Source organism: Gobius niger, assembly GCF_951799975.1.
Source record: "Gobius niger genome assembly, chromosome: 6".
Classification (NCBI taxonomy): Eukaryota; Metazoa; Chordata; class Actinopteri; order Gobiiformes; family Gobiidae; genus Gobius; species Gobius niger.
Genome location: NC_136857.1, coordinates 24,118,911 through 24,143,920, shown reverse-complemented (window position 1 = coordinate 24,143,920; position 25,010 = coordinate 24,118,911). Strand labels below are relative to the sequence as shown.

The 25,010-nt window shown below is 40.7% G+C and overlaps 3 protein-coding genes across 5 annotated transcripts; all 3 read left to right on the top strand.

Moving 5' to 3' along the window:
* Nucleotides 1-1,797: 1,797 nt before the first annotated feature.
* On the top strand, nt 1,798-9,161 carry LOC306964019 (uncharacterized protein). Of its 3 annotated transcripts, none has more exons than XM_079557850.1 (9): nt 1,798-1,865; nt 1,984-2,298; nt 2,776-3,030; nt 3,088-3,162; nt 5,811-5,894; nt 6,922-6,999; nt 7,084-7,115; nt 7,242-7,301; nt 8,896-9,161. In XM_079557850.1, the coding sequence occupies exons 1-9, from the start codon at nt 1,808-1,810 to the stop codon at nt 9,040-9,042; spliced, it is 1,104 nt and encodes a 367-aa protein (XP_079413976.1). In that variant the 5' UTR covers nt 1,798-1,807; the 3' UTR covers nt 9,043-9,161. The 3 variants fall into 3 exon arrangements, with proteins under 3 accessions (XP_079413976.1, XP_079413977.1, XP_079413978.1); XM_079557851.1 differs by having other exon boundaries at nt 7,084-7,177; nt 8,896-9,030; XM_079557852.1 differs by lacking the exon at nt 3,088-3,162.
* A 9,698-nt stretch (nt 9,162-18,859) lies between these two features.
* On the top strand, nt 18,860-20,909 carry LOC306964766 (uncharacterized protein). The gene is made up of 7 exons (XM_079558916.1): nt 18,860-19,180; nt 19,750-19,845; nt 19,916-19,987; nt 20,059-20,139; nt 20,229-20,318; nt 20,474-20,712; nt 20,805-20,909. Exons 1-6 carry the CDS (start codon nt 18,990-18,992, stop codon nt 20,475-20,477), a joined length of 534 nt encoding a protein of 177 aa, XP_079415042.1. The 5' UTR covers nt 18,860-18,989; the 3' UTR covers nt 20,478-20,712; nt 20,805-20,909.
* A 5-nt stretch (nt 20,910-20,914) lies between these two features.
* Nucleotides 20,915-23,738, top strand: LOC306964765 (uncharacterized protein). The gene is made up of 9 exons (XM_079558915.1): nt 20,915-21,086; nt 21,196-21,219; nt 21,287-21,496; nt 21,568-21,653; nt 21,786-21,890; nt 21,976-22,079; nt 22,142-22,223; nt 22,537-22,701; nt 22,780-23,738. Exons 1-6 carry the CDS (start codon nt 20,945-20,947, stop codon nt 22,027-22,029), a joined length of 621 nt encoding a protein of 206 aa, XP_079415041.1. The 5' UTR covers nt 20,915-20,944; the 3' UTR covers nt 22,030-22,079; nt 22,142-22,223; nt 22,537-22,701; nt 22,780-23,738.
* The last annotated feature ends 1,272 nt before the right edge of the window (nt 23,739-25,010 follow it).

The window sequence follows — 25,010 nt, the reverse complement described above, 5'->3', positions numbered from 1 at the left end:
TTTTCCGGTCTCTTTTTCACTTATTCTCTGTTCTCACACCCAGATGTTTTATGATTGAGGTTATGATGGTTAATGATCTTTTAATTGCTATAAAAAGGTTCATGACATCAGCAGTGTTGAACCGTTCAGATTGAGCCCCTCAAACCCTCATTTTGCACAAGGGCACTTTAAAACATGCATTGACTGTTTTTTACCCTTTATTCTTCCCCAAAACGCAACCCACATCATACTAATGGGCCATTTGTCTTGGGTGAAAATGCGGAGGCATGATGTACGTATTCACCTATGGTCATTGTCTGTTCAGTCGATAACAGGAGCAGCGGAAAAAAATCAATACCCGTGATTAACAGGTTGCGGCTGTGGGCAACATAAACAAAACACAAATCCCTTTGAACCAAATGTGGGACGTGTGAAATACATGCTACCGTACATGTCTGTGTGTTGGACAACTGTCAGTGAAAGTGCATGTTAATTGACATTGACGTGAAGGAGCAAGAGGATTATGAGCAAACATGGAAACATAAATCTTCTGGTTGGGTCTGCAGTGCACGTCCTTCCTGAGTTGTTTCCTATTGATCCCATTTTCAAACCTAGACTAACAAAACCTCTTATATCTCATTGAACCGTAGTAAGGGGGACATTGGTGGAAGACAGTTCTATTTTTGACCTTGTTGAGTCGTGATTTGAAACTGGCTCTAGCTTTGGCACTTGTTTAGTTATGATTCAGTTGCAGTTTAGTTCAGTACATTAGGAGTAGTGCATTACACAGAAAGCAGAATTTTGTTTTTGAAAGTTTGAGTTGTCTCTTCACTTTCTTTAAGAATGCTTGGATTGGGTGTTGGCTGCCCCCGGATGTGCATGGTGCTGCAGCAGTCCCGGGTTTTAGGTGGAGTCAAACTCTTCAAAGTGACAGCGATTAGAGGCTGAGATTGTATTTACTGTCTTCCTTATTCCGGCCCCGCCCTTTCACTCATATTGGTTCAACCTGGATAGACTCACACAGACAAGAGCAGCAATTAGGAAGATTTATTATCAGAATATTAGTTTTTGGCGATCAGACCCCGGCGGTAGACATTGATGTAAGAACTGAAGTCAAGTTGGACAGGTTGGAGCTAGGGATGTCTTTCCCGGAGACACTAGTGGTGGTGTGGAAGACCCGTGAAGATGCAGCAGATAGAAGCCAAGAGGCGGAGATGGGGTGGAGGCGGGTCGCAGCACAGCTGGGAAGCGAACGAACCATGACTACTAGATGCTTAAAAGCAGGACCGAGGTAGATGGCTGCCACGGAGGTGCAGCTCTTACACTGATGGGCTGGGAGGTGGAGGTGTGGCCCTCACGGAAGCGATCACTGGTTGGAGGTATGTGATGCTGAAATTGGTCTCCCAGGTTGAATTAACGCCTAGGCTTAATTTTATGAAAAATGTTGTTTAAAGCCGTTATCAGACCACACAGAGAAACAATGCAGTGTCCACTTGTTGGTGCAAATGAACATCGGACATTTTACACAAATCAGTCTACTGTACATCAGATCTCGACCTCCACTTAGTGAACGGACTTTGCGCTCAACTGGAAATGTCATGAGTGCCGAGCCATGGCAAAAAGAGGCAAAAGTGGGCGGGGCAGGATAAGGTGAATAGACTTTGGGATTCCACCGGATGAACAGTACCAGCCGGGGAATTCTCATGAATAAGGGGGGAAAGTGAGAGAAACAGCTGCAGAGTGGCCTACAAATAAATATAACACGAATGAGGAAGTGAAAATGTGTCTTGTGAAAGCCTAAACAAACAGGCACAGAGACATAGCCTCGATGACTGAGTTTTGCCGGATTATAAAACCTCTTCTGGCGATACTGCTGCAGTTCGCAGGTAATCGTATCATCATAGTATGTGTTAAAATGGAGTGCAAGTTTGCAATTTCCTGCCCATGTTTTGTGTAAGTAGTGGGTGGTGGTTACTGACACATTCTTCTTTTCTCTCTCTGTAGCAAAATCACTCCAGATTCAATATGAATTTGTGGAAGAGGGAGTGGATGTTGTTTTACCCTGTGATCGCGTTGAGCCTGGGCAAGACCGTTGTAACCTGACGACGTGGATTCATGAGTCTGTAGATACTAAGGAAGAAGTGGAGCTGATTCATTTTGGAGGATTGAGGAACAAACAGAGAGTAAACCTGACGAAAGAATGTTCTCTGCTGATGAAAGGTGTCCGGGCTCAGGAGGCTGGGCGGTACACATGCAGACAGTACCGCAGCTTTGGAGGACAGTCTCGTGAGACGCTCATCTCTCTGTCCATCGTCTCCTGTGAGTACGGAGGTTTTCAATCTGATCATCTAAAGGCAGGAGATCAACAAGTCTCAGGCCACTGACTTTGTCAGAGATTGACAGCCCAGTCAATCAAACACACAGTAGTAAACTGCCAACAACAATAGTTCTTGCTTTAACTTGGAGTGACCAAATTTTCCAAATGAATAACTGGGAGACAACATAAATTCTCATAGTGAATTGTTTGGTTGTAAAGGGCCTAAATCAGGACATATTATCACCTGACTCACCTGTATAACTTTACAAACTCCTTCAAAACACACAAATGTTTACCTCGCGACCTGTAAATTCCACTTGGCCTTATTTTCCAATGGATAAAACTTTTGATTGCTTGCCCCTCTTTCGTGTGGAGGAAAAACACTTGAGCTGAGTGGAGTGCACGCCGAGTGGAGTCAAGGAGGTAACTGTGCCTGAGCCCCTCTATTCATGACCATACTTTCTCGATTTCTGTTTCAGTGAGGGAAGCTACAATCAGTTCAGGGACACAGTTAACTTGTTCTGTGTCAACAAACCGGCGCTGCACCAACGTCGCTGTCGAATGGCTGGATATGGACGCCCCAGGGACAAAAACACACACCCTTCTCAAAGTGGACAAATCCAGCTGCAGGTCTTCCTTGCATGTGCCTAGCAACTTGAGACGTCAACAAATCGCATGCGAAGTGACTTTTAATAAGAAGAAGTATCGATATGACTTCAGAGCAGAGGGACAAGGTAAGACATTGGAACTAAACTTGTTGACAATAACTTAAAATAGCGTTTATGTTTTAGAGGAGAGCACAGTTTTACTCTTGACGACCACAGAAACACAGACGACCAAAATCTGCAAAGACACACAGAACAAAGGTATCTACGCTGAACAAAAAAAAACACTTGCCTACCATTCTTTATGTGCTGAACTCAAGAGATATAAAACATTTTCTTACACAATAAATCCAATCCTCTCAAATGTTGCAAATGTGTTCACATCACTGTCTCAAATTATGTTAGTGAGCACTTCTCCTCTACCATTTATCTGTTCAGACTTTTAATTACTACTCTTTTCAAGTCAAGGCTTTTTGTGTTGCCTTGACTTTTTATATTGTGTGTAATTTCTGATTTTTAAACTGTGTTGTGAAGCACTTTGTGGCTTTTGTCTGTGAAAGGTGCTATATAAATGAAGGTTGCTCTAACAAAAAATAATCCATTCCGCCTCACAAGTGCCACTCTGAAACATTCAGTTTGACATGCAGCACATTGCAACAGATGTCTGGCATGCTGACTGCAGGAATGTTCACCGGTACATGCATTCAATCATTTCTCTACCATAAGCCGTCTCCAAAGGTGTCTCTGAGAAACTTGGGGCGGTGGGATTATGGTATGGAGAGACATATGTTATGGTCAACTCAATGAAAATGGCTCAGACCTTGTTTAAAACTGGTTTAGACCCAGATTAGTCCTGGCTTTGTCCTGGTTTAGACCTAGTTTAGACCTGGTTTAGTCTCGGGTAAAAAGTCATCAGAACAATATAGGGAGTATGCAAAGAGAGAGGGAACTAATTTGACAGCCCACACTGAGCACGCATTTTTCTCCTTATGCCCATGGGCCCTTCAACCTGCTGGGCCCCTGGGCTTAGCCCTTGTAAGCCCCTGCATAAATCTGGCCTTGGCTGCACTGTGTGAGGCAAATGGAGAACATTTCAGAGTGTCCTTTTATTGTAGACATTATCAGGCACCTGTGAGGGGGGATGGATTCTCTTGGCAAATAAAACAGATTTAGACTGATTTGTGCACAATATTTGAGAGAAATAGGCCTTTTATGAAAATAGAAAATAGGGATGCACCGATACCGATTCCAGTATCGGGTATCGGGCCGATACCACATGCCTGTACTCATACTCGTACTCATTCATGAGGTCCCGATACCAGAAACCGATACCATTTGACGTGCGGTGAGCGCACCTCTCAGCTGAGGAGAGAAGAAGCAACAAACTGTAGAATTCTTTAGTGCAAATACAATATTCCACATAGAGCCGCTCTCTAAATCAGAGTCTGTGCTGGATTTAACCAGAGCTAAATGTTGTTAGTGTTGCAGCGTCTGCAGTGTTTACAACATACAAGCTAACGTTGCTAACTCGCGGCTAGCAGTTTTGGCCATTCTGACGCCGTTTTATGCCCAGGGGTTTATTCTTCTGAAAAACTAACCCAGCGACTAAAAAGTCCTCAGAAAATACAAATTAAAGACATACAGCATGTTTATATTGAGCGAAAATGAGCTGCAGCAGAACAATAAAAACACTGTAGCTACTCGCTAAGTTGCTACAAACACACGAGAAAATCGTCAAGAGCTGAAGAAAAGACGAAAAGAGACCATTTAAGTAACATCTTGATACTATTGTTAAATAAAAATACATAAATGAATAAAGCACAGGCATTGGGGAGCTTTTGAACATGGGCTTTTCTGTCTATGATGGACAGTGCAATAAAAATAAAAAATTATATTGAATGAAAATAAATAAATAAATGGCATCAGCACAATTCTAATATAACTGCTCTTAAATGTGTCGCCTACTTTTCTTAAGGAAATGTACATGAGTAAATTCCCTAATTACAAACCAACCTGCTGTGAAAAAAGTAAGAATGTTGAAGAAAATGCCTTGTACTCGTATCGGTATTCGGTATCGGCGAGTACTTAAATCCAAGTACTCGTACTCGTATCAGTTTTAGAAAAAGTGGTATCGGTGCATCCCGAGTAGAATGTTTTATATATTAATATTTTGTATATGAAAATGTGTGCAAAAGTGTTCAGTGTTTTTATTCAGTAGTAGTTTGCACATGTGCTTGAGAATGAGTTGGACGAGTAAACTGTGTGGGCCTTTCAGACGGCTTACCCAATCATTCTCTCTTTTTTTTTTTTTCACAAGGGGATTACAGTTGTATAGTTGTTTTTTTCCTACCGATTCTCACTGTGCTTCAGATTCAGGCACATTTTACTTGACATACTTTATATCCAAAAATCGTGCCGGCACATAGGCCCAGGGGGTATTTTCTGTATGCATACATTATTCTAAGCTAAATATTAAATACAGAAAGGTCACCGCACTAATTAAAAAGCCATAATAACAACCGCAGTCATTTCCCAGTTTCAATTAACTGCTTAACACGGACATTTTATTCATTCACCATTGTGCGTCTTGACCAAGCACAATGTCTTATGTAATGTTCTATATTGTTCTGTGCCAACGCTGAAAGAAGAACTCCAAAAAGTACAGATACAAGCATGCGTACATTAGCACAAAATAGACTGTGGAGTACTTTTCTTTTTCTTTGATACTTCCCACCACTCGCTATCGCCCAGGCATTTGAAAAAACCCTGCTTTCAAGGATGTTGCTTATTGGCAGATGCCACAGAAATGAGCCAATTCTTTCTGAAGCAGCTGTAGAATTCTGTGGTTTAGTTTTTGAACTGTATTTGACAACATTTTGACCATGACTTCCCCTTTTGCTCATATTTAGAGACGACTGAAGAGGAACAGAGCAGACTTGGTGACAGTAATGAGAGATGGGACTCGGATGACAGGACAGCCTCTGGACTTGAACGTGAGCCTCCTGGACACTGTTAAAGTTGTCCCCAAACACACCAAGCAGCTGTGTGTATTCTTCCTGTCCTAACAAGTGCAAGTACACTCAGACCGGCTCTTTTCACAGTCATTCTGAGATGGCCTTGTCTCGATGACACGTTCTCTTTTCACATGGGCTGCCACCTGCCTAATCTGGGCCTGATGCATCTCCACAGTCAGAAGACAAACAAACACAAAATGTATCTTATTTAGACACTTAGGCTAATGGTTTTCTTTATCAGCCCCACCTGTCCTTTTCTTTTAAACTCACAAATACTGTTAGAATGGACTCATTTGGAGAGGTATTCAGTATTATAGGTCATGCCGCCTTTGCTCTGCCCAATCCCGTCAGACCTTGGAAGCTGAGCAGGGAAGGGCCTGGTCGGTACTTGGATGGGAGACCGTTTGGGAACACCAGGAAGCCTAGTGAATGTAGTGAGTGAGTGGCGGTTGGTGGTGGTTGGAGGGGCCGATGGCACAGACTGGTTGCCTCGCTTCCGTCAGTCTACCCCAGGGCAGCTGTGGCTACAATTGTAGCTTACCACCACCGAGTATGGAGTGAATAAATAGTGCAATGTAAAGCGTCTTTGAGTGTCCAGAAAAGCGCTATATAAAACCAATGCAGCATTATTATAACTTTTGCTATTACTGACCGGGCCGGCAAAATGGTAGAGCAGGTTGTTCAATAAGACCACCAAATGAACGGATAATGAATAAATAATACTGTGTGTATTATTGTGTTAATGCTTAATCATTTTCCCCCAACTTGGACCCTTTAAAAAACTATTTCTAACACCCAGACCTGTATATTTAAAAGATCGGCAGCCAAATTATGCCACGGTAAGACACAAAAAGTCTGGGGTGGCGGTGGCAGTTTAATTCCAGCTCCATCTGTACTGCCGTTGCCTCCATTGGCAAAACAAAACATATACGGAACTGTGCTAAGGATGAAGTACCTCTCCACGTTTTTTGTTATATAATAATAAGCTGTTGTTGACTGTCTCCAGGCTGGTGGTGGGCGGCGATGGCCGTTGTGGTTTTGCTCATAGCCGTCGTCAGCGCAGTCACCTGGAGAACGGTCAAAGGTAAGAAATCTTCGGCACAAATCCTGTTGAAGTGTTTTATTTCCAACATTTTGATATGAAATAATATGTATGTGTGATTTTCAGGGAAGCCAGTGGAACCAAACAGTTCCCCATCTGTGAGTGACAAAAGCAATATGAAACCAAGGCTGTGTGTACTGTTTGTGATGGGAGCATCTTGGTGAGAATTCTGCCACAAAAGTAAGATAACTACAGTCTTTGAACACTATTTTCTCTTGCTGAAGGATGGAGAGGGAGTGTCCTACGCCTCTATCAGCTTCAACAACAGCCGTGAGCAGCGCAGGGTGAGTTTTACTTCGACCTGATTTAGTCCTATAATTGGGCTTGATTCCTGGTTTGGCTTTTTCATCATCATCTTCTCCATCTCTTTCATCATCATTTTCTTCAACTGCTTCATCATCTCCATCTTCTTTTCATCTTATTCATCCTTATTCATCCTCTTCATTTCTTTATGATCTTCTTCGTCAAGGTGTTTTAAACAAGGTGTTTTAAACTACAGGTAAGCTCAGGTCCGTGTGGGTCCAACAGCCCTAAGGCAGAGTTTATTTACAATTAAACACAAATGCTAAACATGGTTGAATTGGAACTGTGGTGGTGTGGCCTCGAGCTGGGGTGAGAGGGGTATACTATTAGTGAAAAACAAACACAAGGTTAAACACAAATAAACACCATTTCCATAACAGAAATCACCCATATATACATGTGCCACCACCACCAAAACTACAAATTAAATCACCACCTAAAGTGAACCCCTGTCCCACCCAGCTGTAGCTAGATTGGGTCCACACCAATTGGGGAGGTCTTGTTTAAATGAAATAACACAGTAAACTAAAACTAACTCAAAACTAAACGGCAACCAGCACTGAGCCTATAAAAAGCACAGTGCGATTAGTAAACAATATAACAGAACAATTGACAATTAAAAGCATACCTTTAAAACTGGACTGTTAGGACCCTTAAAATAATTCAAAATAATTCACAATGTCAGTATTTTTACAATAAAAAGAACCTTAAAACCTAAACAGTTGTTCTCACCAGAAAGCAGTGTGTGCACAGGCCTGCTCAGAAAGAGGAAGTGAGCATGTGTAGCTCCTCCCTTTATAGAATCATGTGATCACCTGACCAGACCTGTCCCTGCCACATTCCACTTCTTTATCTTCTCATCTTTCCTTCTTCATCCTTTTCTTCCTCTTCATATTCCTCATCATCTTCTCCACCTTCATTGCCTTTCAACATCTTCTTCAACTCCCTCTTCATCTGCTTCTTATTCATCTTCTTCATCTACTTTTTCATCTTCTCTTCTCCTTCTTCATCGACTTCTTCTTCTTCTTCAGTATCTGTTTTGTTGTGGTTAGAACTAGTACATATAGTTTAGGTCAGTCTTCTCCGACTAGCAGATCGTGAACTAAAGACAGATCTCGGATCTCATAAATGAATTCATACATTGTAACTGTAAAGTAAATGTCACTCTGCTCTCCCACCTTGACCTTTATTCTGTTAACAATATTGATTGGACAAATCTTGGGCACAAGGGGCAGATTTTAAGTGGGCTTTGGGGCTTCCATCTGGCAACACTGATTATAGAACAAAACATGTACACTTGTAACATTACTAGTTGTAGTGGTAATTTGTATAGTATTTGTTGAGCCTCACTATTATGCCTAGAGAAAAATATTGTTAAAAAACATTTAGCCTATTGGGCATATTCACAACCTTTCCTTTTCTCAAACAAGAACTAGGCGATGCTTGACTGACGAAAGTTAGTTTGCGACTGTACTTCAGACCTTTATACCTGAATTAGTTATGGTTTAGTACTAGTTTGGTCCTGGAGTAGCCCTGCCTTGTAGTGTCACCACATATGTGTTTGTGTTTCTCCAGATCAGAGCTAATGAGGAGACAGTGATCTACAGCTCAGTGAGGAGTGCAGCGTCTGTGGACCCGGCTCAGCTCTACGCCTCTGTCAACAAACACACAAAACAACAGCAAACAGGGGAGAGCACAACCCAATCTCACAAAGGGGTTTAATTAAATACTTTGCCTGTTTTGATAAATATTTTGTCTCACATTTTGTCAGTTTGAGGCTGGTACCTATCGTTAACTATAATCAAAGTTGGGTACAAAATCTAAACGGTGTACTGAAGTAAATGATACAATAATACAATACAATAATACAATAATAATACATTGATATTCAAAGCGACACCAGTTGAAAACCACTAAATTATAGTAAATGGTGTCAACTTATAGCACTTTCCTACCTACAGTGCCTCTCGTTAGTATTCATACACCTTGAACTTTTGCACATTTTGTCATGTTTACAGCCCTAAACATAAAGATTTTATTTTTAGTTTTTTACTGAACGTTCACACACAAGTAACAGACAACTGTGAAGTGAAAGCGAAATGATACATGATTCTGTTAATTTTCAAAAAATAGAAAACCGAAAAGTGGGGCGTGCATAAGTATTCATACAGCATGAATGAATACTTTGTGGAACCCCCTTTTACTGCAATAACAGCAGAAAGTCTTTTGGGTTCTGACTCTACAAGGTTTGCACATGTAGAGACTGACATTTTAGCCCATTCCTCTTTACAAAACAACTCCAGCTCTGTCAAATTGCTGTTGTGAACAGCAGTTTTCACATTATTCCACAGATTTTCAATAGAATTTAGGTCAGGACTTTGACTGGGCCATTCTAACACATTAATATGTTTTTATTGAACCATTCCATTGTAGATTTAGCTTTGTGCTTCGGGTCATTGTCCTGCTGGAAGGAGAATCTCCGCCCCAGCCTCAGTTCTCTTGCTGACTCCAGCAGGTTTTCCTCCAAAATTTCCCCATATTTGGCTCCATCTATGTTCCCAACTATTCTTACACTCTCCTCAGTCCCCGCTGAGGAAAAGCAGCCCCACAGCATGATGCTCCCCCCTGTATATTTTTAACTGGGGATGGTGCACTCAGGACGATGAGCAGTGTTAGGTTTGCTCCATACATAACGTTTTGCATTTGGGCCAAAAAGTTACATTTTTGTCTCATCTGACCAAAGCACCTTCTTCCACATGGAGCTGTGTCCTTCATATGACTTCTAGCAAACTTCAAACGGGATTTCTTATGGCCTCCTTTCAATAATGGCTTTCTTCTTCCACTCGTCCATGAAGGCCAGATTTGTGTAGATACGACTTATAGTTGTCCCATGTACAGATTCCCCCAGCTCAGTGGCAGGACTTCACAGCTCCTCCAGAGTTATCTTGGGGCACTTGGTTGTATTTCTTACCAGTGCTCTCCTTGTTCGGTCTTTTAGTTTAGGTGAACGACCACGTCTTGGTAAGTTGGCAGTGGTGCTATACTCTTTCCATTTCTGAATGATGGATTGAACAGTTGCTCCGGGAGATGTTTAAATCTTGAGAAATCTTTGTATAACTTAACGCTGCTTTAAACTTCTCCACAGCTTTATCCCTGACCTCTCTGGTGCTCCTTGACCTTCATGATGTGTTTTAGTGACCAATACACTCCGACCACAGCTCTGAGGGCCTAAAAGAAGAGCTGAAATTATTCTGAGAGCAGATTACACACAGGTGGCCTCTATTTAACCGTTAGGCAAAGGTGTGAACATTCTGGAGTCATTAGGAATGTTTTAAAGGCAATTTAATGCACTCAGAAAATGCTGTATGAATACTTATGCACGCCCCACTTTTCACTTTTCTATTTTTTGAAAAATAACAGAATCATGTATCATTTTGCTTTCACTTCACAGTTGTCTGTTACTTGTGTGTGAACGTTCAGTAAAAAATATCTAAATAAAATCTTTATGTTTAGGGCTGTAAACATGACAAAATGTGCAAAAGTTCAAGGTGTATGAATACTAACGAGAGGCACTGTACATTAGGCCCAAAGCGCTTTAAAGGAAAGGAACCACTCTCATTCATACACCAATATACACAGACACTGGAGGCATGGTGGGTGAAGTGTCTTGCACGAGGACACAACAGGAGCTGGGATTCAAACACCAGACCTTCCGGTTATGTTACGACGCGCTCAAACAGGTCATCTTCATTGTTGGTACAATTTGAAACAATTTAATCATTACATTATAAAAGCAATAAAAAAGTCAAGAGTACTAGTTTTGGCTTTAGAGTTGCCTGGAGTGTGTGTCTCTCCTGCACAGCTCAGCGTGAGGAGCAGGGGCGGAGCTGACACAGGCAGCAGAGGGACAGGGCCCCCACTACAGAGAGGCTGTAGGGGGCCCACTGGGAAACACTTACACAGGATACAGGAAAGTACTTAAAAAGCAAACAGTTAATGAATAAATAGAATACACAGTCAAGGTAGTCTAATAGCAGCTAAAAAAATAATAATGTTTCTATAATAAACAATGTTTGCTTGTTGGTTTAAGTTTAGAGAAAAGCAATTGTATTGTTGACTGTTGTAAATGTAACACTGTGTAAAAAGGCTGGTTAAAACAGTATGTGGTCGCCTAAAATACATCAGATTACACGTAATTTTGTTGGTTTAATTCAACATTTCCTGTGTGACGACTCCAAGCCCCCCCCCCTGCATATAGCACTTCACCTGCTACATACAACATTCAGGGAGTATCTCAAAAGCACACCTGGAAACATGCTATTCTGTACAGTGTGCTTTGGTGTACCCTTAACTACACCCAAGCACATTTTTGACTTTTATTATTTGCATAACTCCTACATTTTTAAAGCCAGTTGAGTGAAACTTCCCCAGGGGGTGTATTTTTTGGTCTAAAATAATTTGATGTCATTTGGATTTTTACCCCATTATAAACACTCATAAATAAAATACTCACGTTAAGGGAGCTTCGACACAAAAATGGGCTTGAAACTTTAGAGAACAATATTTCTTTTCACTTTTTTTTTAATTGTGAAGGTCTGACTCTCCTCCTTCCATACATATAAAGATAATATAACTTTCATAATGTTTTACCCTTTCATTGCCAACTTTCTGACCCAAAGTTTACAGTGTATGCTCCAAAAACACAACAAATGAAATATTTTTAAAATTTCAAATCCAAAATGGGAAATTGCTGGTCTGGCTGATGTGGCCTGATGTCTGTGTAAAATGACCCAAAGGATTTGTTTCTTAAGTTGAAATTTGTTTATGTGGCGGCAATTTTAGTATAACATGTGTTGTGGGAGCTTCCACACAAAAATGTGCTTTTCACTTTAGAGAGCTATAAAAAAAAATGACGAAACAATATTTTAAAAGACTTTTTGGTTTTAATTTGGAGGCTGACCTCTCCTCTTGTCATGCATACAAAATATCAAATCAAACTTTTAAAATATTAGAACCCTTTCATTGCCAACTAAAGACTAAAGTCACTAAAATGGATTTCCATTGTGGGCCCTTTGACTCCATAGACCTACATTATTTTTCAAAACACTTCTATAAAACGGATTAAAAATTTAATTTCAAACTTCTGTATATTTTCTGAACCGGTATTTGTACAAAAACAAGGAACATTTGCAGAGGCAAATAATGACTATCAGGCTTGATGACCAGCTGTTTGCAGGGGGTGTGGAGACGACTGTAGAACTCCAATATTTTTTGTACAAATACCGGTTCAAAAACCTCTAACTCTGTCTTGCCTCTTCCTAAACACTTCCACAGACTCACTCTGATGAAAAACTCACAAAATAAAGGGAAAGATTCAGTAACAATGAAGTAATGCGGGTGTTTCTGTTCTTTACGACTGTTCTAATATTGGAAATAACAGGCATATTCTTCCTCTTGCCAAACTAGGTAAAAATGACCTCATGGTGAAAAAACTGTGTCAGGGCGTTAGTTTGAAGCCTCAAGGTTCAGAAAATATGCAGAAGTTTGAAATTACATTTTGAATCTGTTTTTTTAGAAGCGTTTTGAAAAATCGTGATTACAATGTAAGTCTATGGACCATGTAAATGAATGGGGCCACAATGGCAATACATTTTAGTGACTTTACGATTAAAAGTTGGCTATGAAAGGGTTCTAATATTTTAAAAGTTTGATTATATTTCTATGTATGACAAGAGGAGAGGTCATCCTCCAAAATGAAACAAAAAAGTTTTTAAAAGTATTGTTCCTTCATTGAGTTATAGCTCTCTTATAGTGAATTTGCGACAGAGAGTTGGCATTTAAAGGGTTAAAAATGTAAAAAAGTTATAAAATGAGTATATGTATGGAAAGAGGAGAGTCAGACCCTCCAAATAAAACAAAAAGTAAAAAAAATATATTATTCCTTCATTGAGGTCTAGCTCTCTGAATGTTCAAGCACATTTATGTGTCGAAGCTTCCTTAACGTGAGTTTTTTACTAAAATCGCCGCTACATAAACACATTTTAACTTAGAAACAAATCCTTCATGTCACATGTCACAGACCTCAGGCCACATCAGCCAGAACAGAAATTTACAATTTTGCTCTGGAAAATTTTAAGATATTTCACTTTATGTGTTTTTTGAACCACTGCTTGAAAGAGTAAGTATTGTTTCTTCAAAGTAATATGATTAATAAATATAATATTTGAAAGAGACTACAAATAACAACATTGCAGAGCTTCGTCCTCTAGAGTCCAGACTCCTTTCTTGCATACGCCCTCTGCCTGATCGCTCTTGCAGCTGCTCAGATCATCCCTCTCTTGAGACAGCAGTCTTTAAAGGAATCGTACAAAACCCTGTTCTGAATAAATTATTCAATGGATCTGCCGATAATATTCTTTATTAACTCTGAGCCAAAGGGAAATCAAAGCAGCTTCACTTCTCTTCAGACTCCTGTAATATATACGATTCAGATCATTTAAAATACTTTTGGACACCTCCGCATTGATGCTTTGAATGTTCATGTAAGATGTAAAAGGTAGTTGCGAATCTGTCAGAGATATTTATCTCAATCTCATTTCAATGGTGTCTTGCACAAACAGTGAAGCCAGTGAGAATCCTGCCTCAGTGATTGTAGCGACCATTCAACTATTGAGTCTATTGATCCGATTGTCAATGGGAGACTGTGACCTACAAGCTAATGATACAATAAATCATGTACAGTGGCAAGGACACAGCAACCTTTTAGTCTGAAAGAAAGAGTGCCAGACGTTTCCTGTCAGGAGCTGTTATCCTCAAATCACCCACAAGTCCCAACTAGAATTTTATTTTATATAAAAAGGAGGGAACCTGGAGGCCGTAACAGCTACAAACTGTTTAGCATATTCGCGACCAGTTGAAGCCTGTTTCGTTATATCATTAGAGCAAAGCGCTCGAAGAAGGCGCCTGCTGTAATCACCGAACATAACTTATGACTTACTTTCTTATCTGATATATAGCTCTGTGTTTTTCTCCGTTCTTCCCGCTCGGGTGTGTAAAAAGTAGCAAATATGTTTTGACAAATGTTGACGAATTCACCATATTGAGGTACCCGCGGGGGACGCACCATCTTAAGCTGACATTTGCTTTGATTAATGCGTTCTGTATGGGACATTGGGACATTTCCGCTGTGTCGGCTTTGGCTCTGCGGTTGAATAGGGAGAAAATCCCTCCGAAAAAGGCTCAAAAATCTTGTTCAGCCCAAGACTGAAAAGTTTAGAGTCTGTAGTTGCTACTGTTTCATTGCATGAGTGGAGCAAAAACTTCATTTAGAGAAAACCACTTAAAGTTTAGTAACGCATGTTTCTCCACACAACAAATATCATATTTCGATTTTTGCGTCGTCTCCCTGGACCCTTCGCAGGACACGTGGATTTAAAATCTGTCAATATTTGTGAATGAACAGAAGGCACAAGAACATATATATGTATAATTATACGCCAAAGGTAACACAAACTTATTCCCTTTGAGCTTTTATGGAAGTTTCCCATTTTATTTTCATGACTCTCTGTGATTGACAACAACTGAAATCCGCGCTCACAGGAACTGTCATGATGGTGGAATGAGAAAAATAAACCCAAACGGCAGGACTGCAACAGAAACTGGTGATATTTAATTAGTGAAAGTGTTCAAAATCCATAATAATCCAGAGATAAAATGACTAACTGGTGAAAGAAAAAGACAAGAGGATCCGGGGCTGACACTGACAATGAACTGACAAAGGACATGGGAAACACACGTCAAAATAACACAGGACCAGACCAGAGACAAGACGACAAAACAAGGGAACAAAAAACTGACATGACAGGAACTGCTTAGACTGAGAGGAAAGGCTTGCACCACAAAAGTGTGCTCCATTCCCAGTGTCTGGTTTTGGTTAGGAAAAACATTTGTTCTCGGTGCCAAGGGGTTAAACACGGTTAGCAGTTGAATTAAAAAAGAGTTTTGTCCTTAAGCCAACATTTGTTCAAAAAATACTTTTCTGCACCGAGCATTAATTATAAAACATTTTTTATCAATCACGCACTACCGGGCTTCTTCAAATTCAAATCGTTTTTTGGATAGCCCAAGATTTCCCAAATATTGCTGATTTGATCAAAAGTAACAGACAAAGAGCCGGCAATGAAGCAGGAGAGACGGCGCTGCCCCGTCTGTCAGTGAAAGAAAAGAGAAACCTCGAGGAGAGCCAAACTGCAGGAGATCCACTCACATGGACGGACAGGTTTTAATGAGCCCAGGGCTGATGGGAGAACTCTGCAGAAAGGGCTGAAGACGATGGAGCTTATGTCCAGTTCTTGTTGAAGCTTCAGGACAGCAGAGGTTGATGGGGTCGGTCTGCCATCACTGGAGCAAAGAGGTCGAGGTGACACCCTGTGAATAGCAATGAACAGACTACAGTTGGGATGGTGTTCTCAGGCTGCAAGATTCACCCTTTTTCCTCCAAACGTGACTATGGTCACTATGGCCAAAACATTATTATTATTATTTTTAAATCAAACTACGGGACATATCCTTGTGTGCACAAGTTCCTATCTAGCTTTTCCATGTTTCTTTTGGATTAAGGGCTTCTTCCAGGCAGAGTTCCCTCTCAGCTCATGTCGGTACAGGACTTGTTTCACTGCGGAAAATGACAAATTCTTACCAATTTCATGTTCTTGGGTTGAAATTCACCTTTCAGACCACAGCACGTTCATCTCTGGGACATAGAACCCGCCTTCTTTCTGATGATGACTGGACATTTCCATGTACCTGGCACCTTTAAGTGTCTTGAAATTACACCCGAGGATGAACCAGACTTGCTTCCAAGGTCATGGTCATCATCTGGGCTTTCCCAATTTGTTTAAAGGTATAGTAATCTTAGTGTATGTAACTTCAGACTTTGTAAAAAGTAAAAAACAAATTCTAAAAAAAAACGGAAATGTTAATTCTGGTTTCATGTCAGACACTGAGGGGGGGAAATGCATGTGTGTCTTTTTATATAATGTATGTAAACATCTGGTTCTCACTGTAAGTATTTTTGCAAATACTGTATTTATGGAAATCCAATGAGTGTTGAGCCTGGACAGAACTAGACCATAACCTCCCATCACAGTGACAGCTTTTCCTCCTCCGCTATCAGACTCATAAACAGTAAATAACCTGCCAGCTGTCATTTGCACAGCTATAATCACACTATGTGGTATTCACATTCATATCTGCTGTCTTTTGTGCATGAGCAAACCCACCAACCACGCTGCTGTTTATCGTGACATGTATATTGTCTATATTTTGTATATTCAGGGTTTAACTAATTTTACTGTATCTGGTTTATTTTTTCATGCCCTTATTGACTTAATACTTATTTCACAACTTTTCCATGTACTTTCTTCGTTTGCGTATGCGCCTTCACAGACAGTGGTAGTAAAACCTAATCTGATTCTAATCACAGATCCAGACATACAATGATTATTGATTGACATTGATTTTTCACACCGGCCCTTCCTGTTGTAAAAAAGCCAAATACAGTGAGTGTGTATTGGTCACAGATACAGTCAGAGGCCGATTGTTTGTCTCCAGCTATTTATAAATAATATCACGTACGAGGCAAGGCACTTGAAGGTGAGTTACGTACTCCGTCTGTCCTCCTCCGATTAGTCAGGCCTAAATTACATTTGGCAGATCGCATAATGCCTTTTCACAATCGATCAATGTCTCCTTAATAGTCCGATATAACAAAACAGTTCATTACAATTAGATGGCAAATTTGTGGAATCTGACTTTCCTTCACCGAAGTCAAAGAGCGCATTTAGACCCTGGAAAAATTCTTGGACTTTTTTATTTGTCACTGACTCTGTAACATTCTTATTATGTTTCAGTGTTAAACTACTCAGCCATTGTCGCCACGATTGTGTTTTGAAGACATTTTGCATGAGTTCCACACGATAGACTCTCCGTTCTCTGGCTCTTTCTTATCTAATTGGTTCGGTATGGAAGGTGCACTGCGGGACTGAACATGTGTGGTGGTGTCCCGGAGCTCCACTAACCGGTCTCTCTCAGACTATTTCTTACAGTAAAAGACAAAACACATTTATTTCAGTTTTCAGAGTAACACAGGCTTGAATAGGCACTTTACAAACGGGCCTGTCCCATTGTGGTTATATAAAGTCAAATCCCAAAAAGTCTGTACTAATAATAATAGGTGTATTTTGAATGATTTTAACCAGGCTTTGACATCAAAAAGCCATAATAAACCATTCTCATTTCACCATTGTAAGTATAACCCACTCAATGATGATACAAAAATAAATCCACCAGGGTGTGTAAACCTATTGGCACAACTGTAATTGATCATTGTGTTCATTTTAAACATGGCTGCTTTGTTTATAACATTTTGCACCTCGTCCATTATAAGATTTCATTCAACCATAGTTCTATAGGTACCGTGCAGGGCCACAGCTTGGAGGGGGGGACTTTGAGGTTTCACACAGGAGAACCACATTTGGAGACTCTCAGTCAGAAGCACAAGGTACTGGAATAGTTCCCCAATAAGAGAAAACCAAGCCCAAGAACACTTTAAGTGCTGCTGACTTGTTGTCACTTGTTGTATTTGTAGCCTATTTGTGTGTGTGTTTTATCTCTGTTAACTGCCGCGGGACTACATCCTTGCTATAATCTGTCATATTTACATCGCAAACATTGTAGTTGATTATTAAAGCAGTACTAAGTAACTCATGCGCCTCGAGGCCATAAGCGCTACTGCAGGTGTCATAGCATCAGTGTTGGGAAAGTTCATTTCCTACATGAACTAGTTCAAAGTTCAGTTCACAAATTTCAAAATGAACTAGTTCGTTCATAGTTCATAATTGTTCATGCTTAATAGTTCGTTCATGGTTCCAAAAATGAACTAGTTCATAGTTCTTTTTTTTTTTTTTTTTTGCTGCGAGCTGTTATTCAGGCAGGAAAAAGGTGAGAAGTACAGTATATTCCTCTCTCAGGGAAATATTGTTATATTCCATATCTTAAAGCAACAATCTGATGTATTTTGAGATGCATTTTTGCCAACCTTGGGAGAGCTGGAGAAAGTTGACTTCAGCCATGAGTAAAAAATATCATGGCCTCCTCACTTAGTGTTAAAGCTATTTCATGTCAGCCTGTCACTGTTTTAGGAGTGGATTTTGGATATCTTTGCTAATCATATTTTGTTTGGTTTTTATTTTTTTTAAGTTTAATTTTTAAATTCTTAGTGGAAAATGAAGCTACAGATATTCAATTGCATTTGTGTTAATTTGTTAATTTATCATGTGAAAAAAAACATGTTTTAGGAGCTAATTTGAAGTTAAAGCAGTACTAAGTAACTTATTAACCTTAATAAATCATTTTCGTAGTCCCTCTCGGGGTAATACAGGTGTTAATGGGATGATTGGGAGGTCTTTCATCCCCCCCTGCTGTCTCTGGCCTGAAAACCGCATTTGCAGATTGACTGCCTCCGCACCGGTGCCAGTCTCGCAGCTCTGTTCTCGTTCTCGCGGCACGACGAACTGCTTTACGGCAGCCCAATACACACTCATTAGACTATCACCAGCCCCGCGGCTGCTCACGGTTGTGTATACATTATCTTTTCTCAAATTTCTATCATGACGGAACCAGCAAAAAAAAGGCAAATAAAACCTTTGTCCGAGGAAGGAAGGAAAAAGAAACAGGAATCGGATCGACATAGAGCGCAAAAACGAATCAACTTGGGGAATGCATTTGCTAGATGGCGAGAGCTCAAAGAAAAAGAAGGCTGTAAATTGGACGCAGACTTGGCGATCTTGTTACTGGACTTGTAAGTACTTCATCTGATAACGTCTATTAGTAACGTTTATTCGTAAAAGTAAGATTTTCTGTGATATGTTGCCCTTCAAATGTATCAACATCCGCGTGTAGCCATCTTGCTAGCAGATGCTAGCAAGATGGCATACCATCTCGCACCAAACGAATATAGTAATGACTGTAGCTTTGACAATAGCCGCGTGAAACTTGTGTGAATGTGCAAGTGGCGGATAGCTAGCGGATAGCTATAATTTACTGTGTAGTTGACCGGCTATGGCTCCGTGCGCACTCCGCGTTAGATGCGCGATCATGGTCAGCGAGGAGAGGGCTGGACACAGGTGGACACTATGTATGTTTGCAGATCTGCATTTTGATAAAGGAGTGCTTCAGGCAAATATTTTATGCTTGCAAATCTGCTGACAGCAACTGAAGTTGTGAAAGTAGCGTAGCTTTTCAACTGTCAGTACATTACGAGCAGGGCAAGGCTAGCTTGAAGCTTCATGTTCTGTGTCAAGACACTTTTACATCGGTATTTCTTTCTCTATGAGAACTGTGACATTTCATATTTCTTCCTTCTAATAGTTATAATCGTTGGCAAACGTCAACACCGAGCAAAGCGCTAGCAAGGCCACCGACTCTACCCATCTCAAGCATTACAGAGGAATCTGATCAGGACCAGTATGTTCTCAGAACTGTATCTAAAGCTTATTTTGACGTTTTTGTGATTTGTAACAATCTATCTTACTAGATGCGAAGCCAATGAAGATCTTGGTGTTGAACCTTTGCCTGATGAGGGTGAAGTGGTGGCACTGGAAACAAGGTTACTTTTGTTTGTTATTTGTGTGTGTGTTGAATCTCATTTCTTGTATAACTGTCTGCCTTTTGTTGTAGCATGCACTCCATGAGCATAGCAGAAGACCATCCTCCTGACTCTCCAGATGAGGGCGAAACTAGCCATTTGAAAGACACAGTGCAAGTGTTGAACATTTCCTTTTTCATTTATTCAGATCACACTCCTTCAATAAAATGTTTTATTATATATTATATTTCTTCTGATGCAGCATTGAGATGGATGATTTTTGGGATGACCCTGGCAATATAGATGTTGAAGATGACTCTGATGAGGACTTTGTCCCTTCGTTATGTTTGCGGTAACTTTTAATTTTTTTGCCCCTAACTACCTAATTAAATATGTATTGATATGATAAAAAAATAAGTAATATCTTTCCCAGAACTGTTGGCACAAGAATAGAGGAGCTCAGGGAAATAACAGTGGATGAGACTGTCCTTGATTTTGATACCCCAGATGATCCAGAAGAATTGGATCTTTTACCCGATGAAGATCGTGTAGAGACTGAGGATGATCTAATTGGGAAAAGAGCAAATATTACATTTAATGACAACCTCCTTTCCCTTGCCACACATCTGAGACTGCCTGTCGAGAAGTGCAGCTATGTTGACAAATTAACTGGTCAGCCTTGTCCTGGTGTACAACCTTTTCAGGTTGTGTTAAAACCTCGTGGGACTGGAGTGGTTTTGAATTGGGTAAGATGTTGAACAATGCTATGTATCTCTGTGAAGTGACTCACTGTACTGCCCTAGCGCTATTGTATTGTTTTTATTTTTATTTACTACAGCTATGCCCCTATGGTCATCTGGTGTGGAGCTGGAATTCACAGCCAACACTAAAATTCAAGATGCAGGGTGGTAACTTCATGCTATCTGCAAATATACTACTTTCAACAACTACAGAAAGGTGGCTCTCCTCTTCAAGTTTATGGGAATGGGTATGGTTGCAGAGTCAACCTTTTTTAGGATTCAAGAGGCATATTGCAAAGGACCTGTACTGAAATACTGGGAGCAAACAAGAGCGGAAGTCATTGGACGCTTGCGTCGTGAAGATGGTGTTGTTCTCCTTGGTGAGTGCACTTTTATTTGCTCTGAGAATGAACAACATTATGGCTGTGATACAAATGTGTCTAAGCTTTTTTACACAGCATGTGCTTATCATTATATTTTATTTTCTAGGTGATGGCAGAATGGACTCTCCTGGTAATCTTTGTTATCTCTGCAGCTGAATTTGGATAGTTGTTTGCTGACCATTTTTCTTTTGCCTCAGGTCACTGTGCAAATTTTTGCACCTACACCACTATTGAGCAGGTGTCAAGAGACATTGTCTACATTGACTCAATAGACAAGAGGATGGTTGGTAGGAACTCTGTGATCATGGAGAAGGAGTGCTTTTGCCGCACCATGGAAGCTTTGCTACCAGACTTGAAGATCAAAGAGGTGGTCACTGATGCTCACCCACAGATCAGCGCTTTGCTTCGTAAGGACAATATAACCTAATTGTAAATTGCATGCAGCAGGGATGTGATGATGCTACATTATGTGTTACAGACCCTGTGCGAGGCAAATATAAGGGAATTCAACATTCCCTTGACATATGGCATGCTGCAAAAAGCCTCAGCAAGAAACTGCGTCGAGTAAGTAGAAATTGTCTATGTACTGTTAACAATTAACTGTTGACTAAAACATTTTGTGATTATTATAATATGGTAGGAATTGATCATTGTTCATGCCTAAAACCAAACATGCTACTTGTGTACCATGAACAGGTGGGAACTAAGAAGAAGCAGAGGGAAATCATTATGTGGACAAAGGACATAGTTAACCATTTCTGGTATTGCAGTAAACAGGCACAAACTGAGGAGCATTTCAAGGTACTTCGCATTTAGAACATCTTTTCGAGTGTGTGTCTTGCTGTTTTTCTTGATTACTATTTACTCTTTTTATTTGGGGGGGCAGATGATGTGGTCTGGAGTAATACATCATGTTTGCAATAAACACAGGAAGCTGTGAACATGAACCACTTGCTGAAGAGAGTCAGGATAAGCCTTGGATCAAGCCAGGTATTTTTTTCCTTTCTCAATCAGAGCAAATTTTGAAGGTATGTACTAACACATGCTGGCAGGTTCTGAAGCTCATCGGGTGCTGACAGAAGTTGTGTTTGAGAAGAGATGGCTGACACAGGTGAAGATGTTTATAAACTTCAGGTAAGTAGTTATTATTTCTTTAAAAACAGGGGTCTTCCACCAGTAGCTGATAAGTTAGCACTAGCTCTCCAGTTTCTCATATGAGCACCTCAAAGGTTTCAACATATCTACCTATGCTTGATGAGTCATCTGTGTTATGGTTTTTGCAAAATAATATGCACCAAATGATTGAGGAACACACTGAACACATACATCTGCAAAACATGAGTCTTTTCTGATTCAAGTAAAAATGTGGGAGACCCCTGCACTACACGATACAATGTTTTGTATTTTTCAGCATTTTTTATTGTCATCTTTTCTTTTTCTCACACAGATCTACATCAGACTTGGAAAACTTCCAAAATCACATCTTGATGTATGCGGCAAAGCGCATGTCCTACACATTGGACATTTATAGAGCGCGGACTTGCCTTGCTGCCATAGACTACAATAAACACAACCGACGCAAGCCTGCACGCAACAAGGAAGGACAGAAAATGCAAGTTACTACTGCGAAATTTTGTGTAAGGTCTTTGCATATTTCTGCTATTCACTCATTATTAATTTCATTGTGTAGGTACCGAAAGTCTTACAACAAAAAATCAGCAACATGGAGTGCATACGAAATGAAAGAAAAGAAAACCTACTCCTACATCCCTGAGATTCAAAAGGCTATCCTTGCTGTGAGGCTGAAAAGTGGTAAAGGCCTTCCCCGTCGAGTAACTATGCACCCTGATGACCCAAGACGTCTGGGTGTACTTGCTCCTGTGCAGCCACCACCCACCTTAGAACTGGTGAGGGCACATGTGTCCCGGGGGGATACTGGTCCAAGAAGACTTGATGATGCGACAGTGTAATGGCGTTTTATCGTGTGCATAATATAGTACTCACTGTAAATATAATAACAAGGCTTCTTTATAAATGCTTTATTTTCTAAATAAAATGTCACTTGAAATATAACATGTACATTATTATTGAACAAAACTTCAAAAACTGTAAAAGTGTAATACTTTAGACAAGGCGTCGCACTTTGAATCCAGTGTACTGTTCCATAGGATCTGGAAATTTGTCTCTTATTTTCCACACACAGCAGCTGGGGATGACCACTCTGTTGCCCTCACCAAGACGTCCATGTTGCCAGAGGACATACTGTCGATAAGCAGTATGTCTCATACAACGATGTTCTTCACCAGGCTGCGGATTGTCTTCAAGGGCAAAGATATCGTTCCAAGCAGCTGCGGCCAAACGCAAAACTCCCTCATCCAAAACATAGTACTGCATGTGCGCCATGTTGCTGATGCACTGTTCTGGGGTTTGTCTGCAGCATTTTTTTTCAATATCTGTGTTCATCTCTCGACAATTCCTACAGATGCACCAGTTGACAGCAGTTATGGGACGGGTGGGATGTGGGTTCTCTAGTAGGGACAGAATGTCAAATAGCATCCCAGGTGTCCTCTGGACAACCCTCTGCAGAAGGATGTCTCTCTGCTCCAGCCTCAGTGATTGAATCTTTTCCTAAAACAAACACATTCATAGGTTGTACTAGTGTGTTACATACATGTAATATGTGTATTATGTGAACCATGAGGTAAAAAGATATTCCAAGGTAATATAATACAGTACAGTAGCACAGTCATACCTGCAACTCAGCCATACGTCGGTCCTGCAGATCTTTCAGCCTTCTTTGATCGTCAGAAGTCAGGTCCCTAGGTCGTGTAGTTCTCCTCCCCCCGCGTCCTCGACCTCTTGCTCCGGTCTTGGGCCTCGCACCACCAGAACCCATGGCTTGAACAGTGAATTCATCAGAAGATGATGATGAACTCGAAAGTAATTCCTGTAATATTGTAAACAATTACAAAAATAAGGTGACGTCTGTAAATTGCCGTTCGTGATATAACTGGAAGAGGCGAGTAAGTGCTCAACCTAAATAAACCTACTCAAATTAGGTTGCATAAAAGTAGATTTACAAGTGAAATTGTTGTAAATTGTACATTATTATTAATATACAAATAATAATAATGAATACAAAAACTAATAGAAAAGCTAGCTAGCTAGTTACGTGTAAACAGTGGCAGTACACATGATGAGGCTGAATCGTCTTTGGAGAAAATGTATTGATTTTTTTGAAAGACAAACTGGCACTTGTTTACATTACTTATTTTTTTTTAGATCATATATGATTGTACCCACTTCATCAGACATCTCTTCGTGTTGTTCAACGATGTTATCCTTCTATGTCTTGGGAGAGTAAAGGTGCGCATGTAGCTGTGAGGTGGGGCAAGCGGCGGAGGGTGCGGAGTGTTTACGACAGTGACCTAACCAAAAGTGACCTTTAGGGGGCACGCTAAGTGCAAGTTACTTAGTACTGCTTTAAAAAACTCCGCATTGTGACTTTATGCAAATGAGCGCGCACCGCGGAGCAGAGGAGTTTGGAGCTACACATGTTACACAAGGGAAACTAGCGTTGTACCTTCACTCTGTGGCTGCTCACGGGCAGCGTGCAGACCCGCTGGTTACCGGTGTGCCAGGGCCTGTGCCAGGGCCATACACAGCAGAGTTCAGCGCCACAGAACTGGACACAGTCGGGCTGTGGGCGCGGGGGCGGAGCGGAGCTAGCGCGAGCTACACCGTGGACCCGCCAGAGTTTAGAACCGCTGGGAAACTCTGACGGCGCGGCGAGGTTTTATAATTATATTCACTGACCACAGATATAAGAAATCTGGCACCATAATGAACGAACGTAAAAAGAACGGGAATGCCGTTCACAGACACCAGAATGAACGCGTTCATGGTTTCGTTCATCAGGCA

What these genes read in the sequence shown, in the direction of transcription:
- LOC306964019 (XM_079557850.1), top strand. Translation starts at nt 1,808, where the DNA reads ATGACTGAGTTTTGCCGGATTATAAAACCTCTTCTGGCGATACTGCTG. An exon ending in GACAGCCTCTGGACTTGAAC is followed by an intron (nt 5,895 to 6,921) that starts GTGAGCCTCCTG and finishes GACTGTCTCCAG; the next exon opens with GCTGGTGGTGGGCGGCGATG. An exon ending in ACAGCCGTGAGCAGCGCAGG is followed by an intron (nt 7,302 to 8,895) that starts GTGAGTTTTACT and finishes GTGTTTCTCCAG; the next exon opens with ATCAGAGCTAATGAGGAGAC.
- LOC306964766 (XM_079558916.1), top strand. Translation starts at nt 18,990, where the DNA reads ATGACGGAACCAGCAAAAAAAAGGCAAATAAAACCTTTGTCCGAGGAA. An exon ending in GAGGAATCTGATCAGGACCA is followed by an intron (nt 19,846 to 19,915) that starts GTATGTTCTCAG and finishes CTATCTTACTAG; the next exon opens with ATGCGAAGCCAATGAAGATC. An exon ending in AGCCATTTGAAAGACACAGT is followed by an intron (nt 20,140 to 20,228) that starts GCAAGTGTTGAA and finishes CTTCTGATGCAG; the next exon opens with CATTGAGATGGATGATTTTT.
- LOC306964765 (XM_079558915.1), top strand. Translation starts at nt 20,945, where the DNA reads ATGGGAATGGGTATGGTTGCAGAGTCAACCTTTTTTAGGATTCAAGAG. An exon ending in TGGCAGAATGGACTCTCCTG is followed by an intron (nt 21,220 to 21,286) that starts GTAATCTTTGTT and finishes CTTTTGCCTCAG; the next exon opens with GTCACTGTGCAAATTTTTGC. An exon ending in ACAGATCAGCGCTTTGCTTC is followed by an intron (nt 21,497 to 21,567) that starts GTAAGGACAATA and finishes TATGTGTTACAG; the next exon opens with ACCCTGTGCGAGGCAAATAT.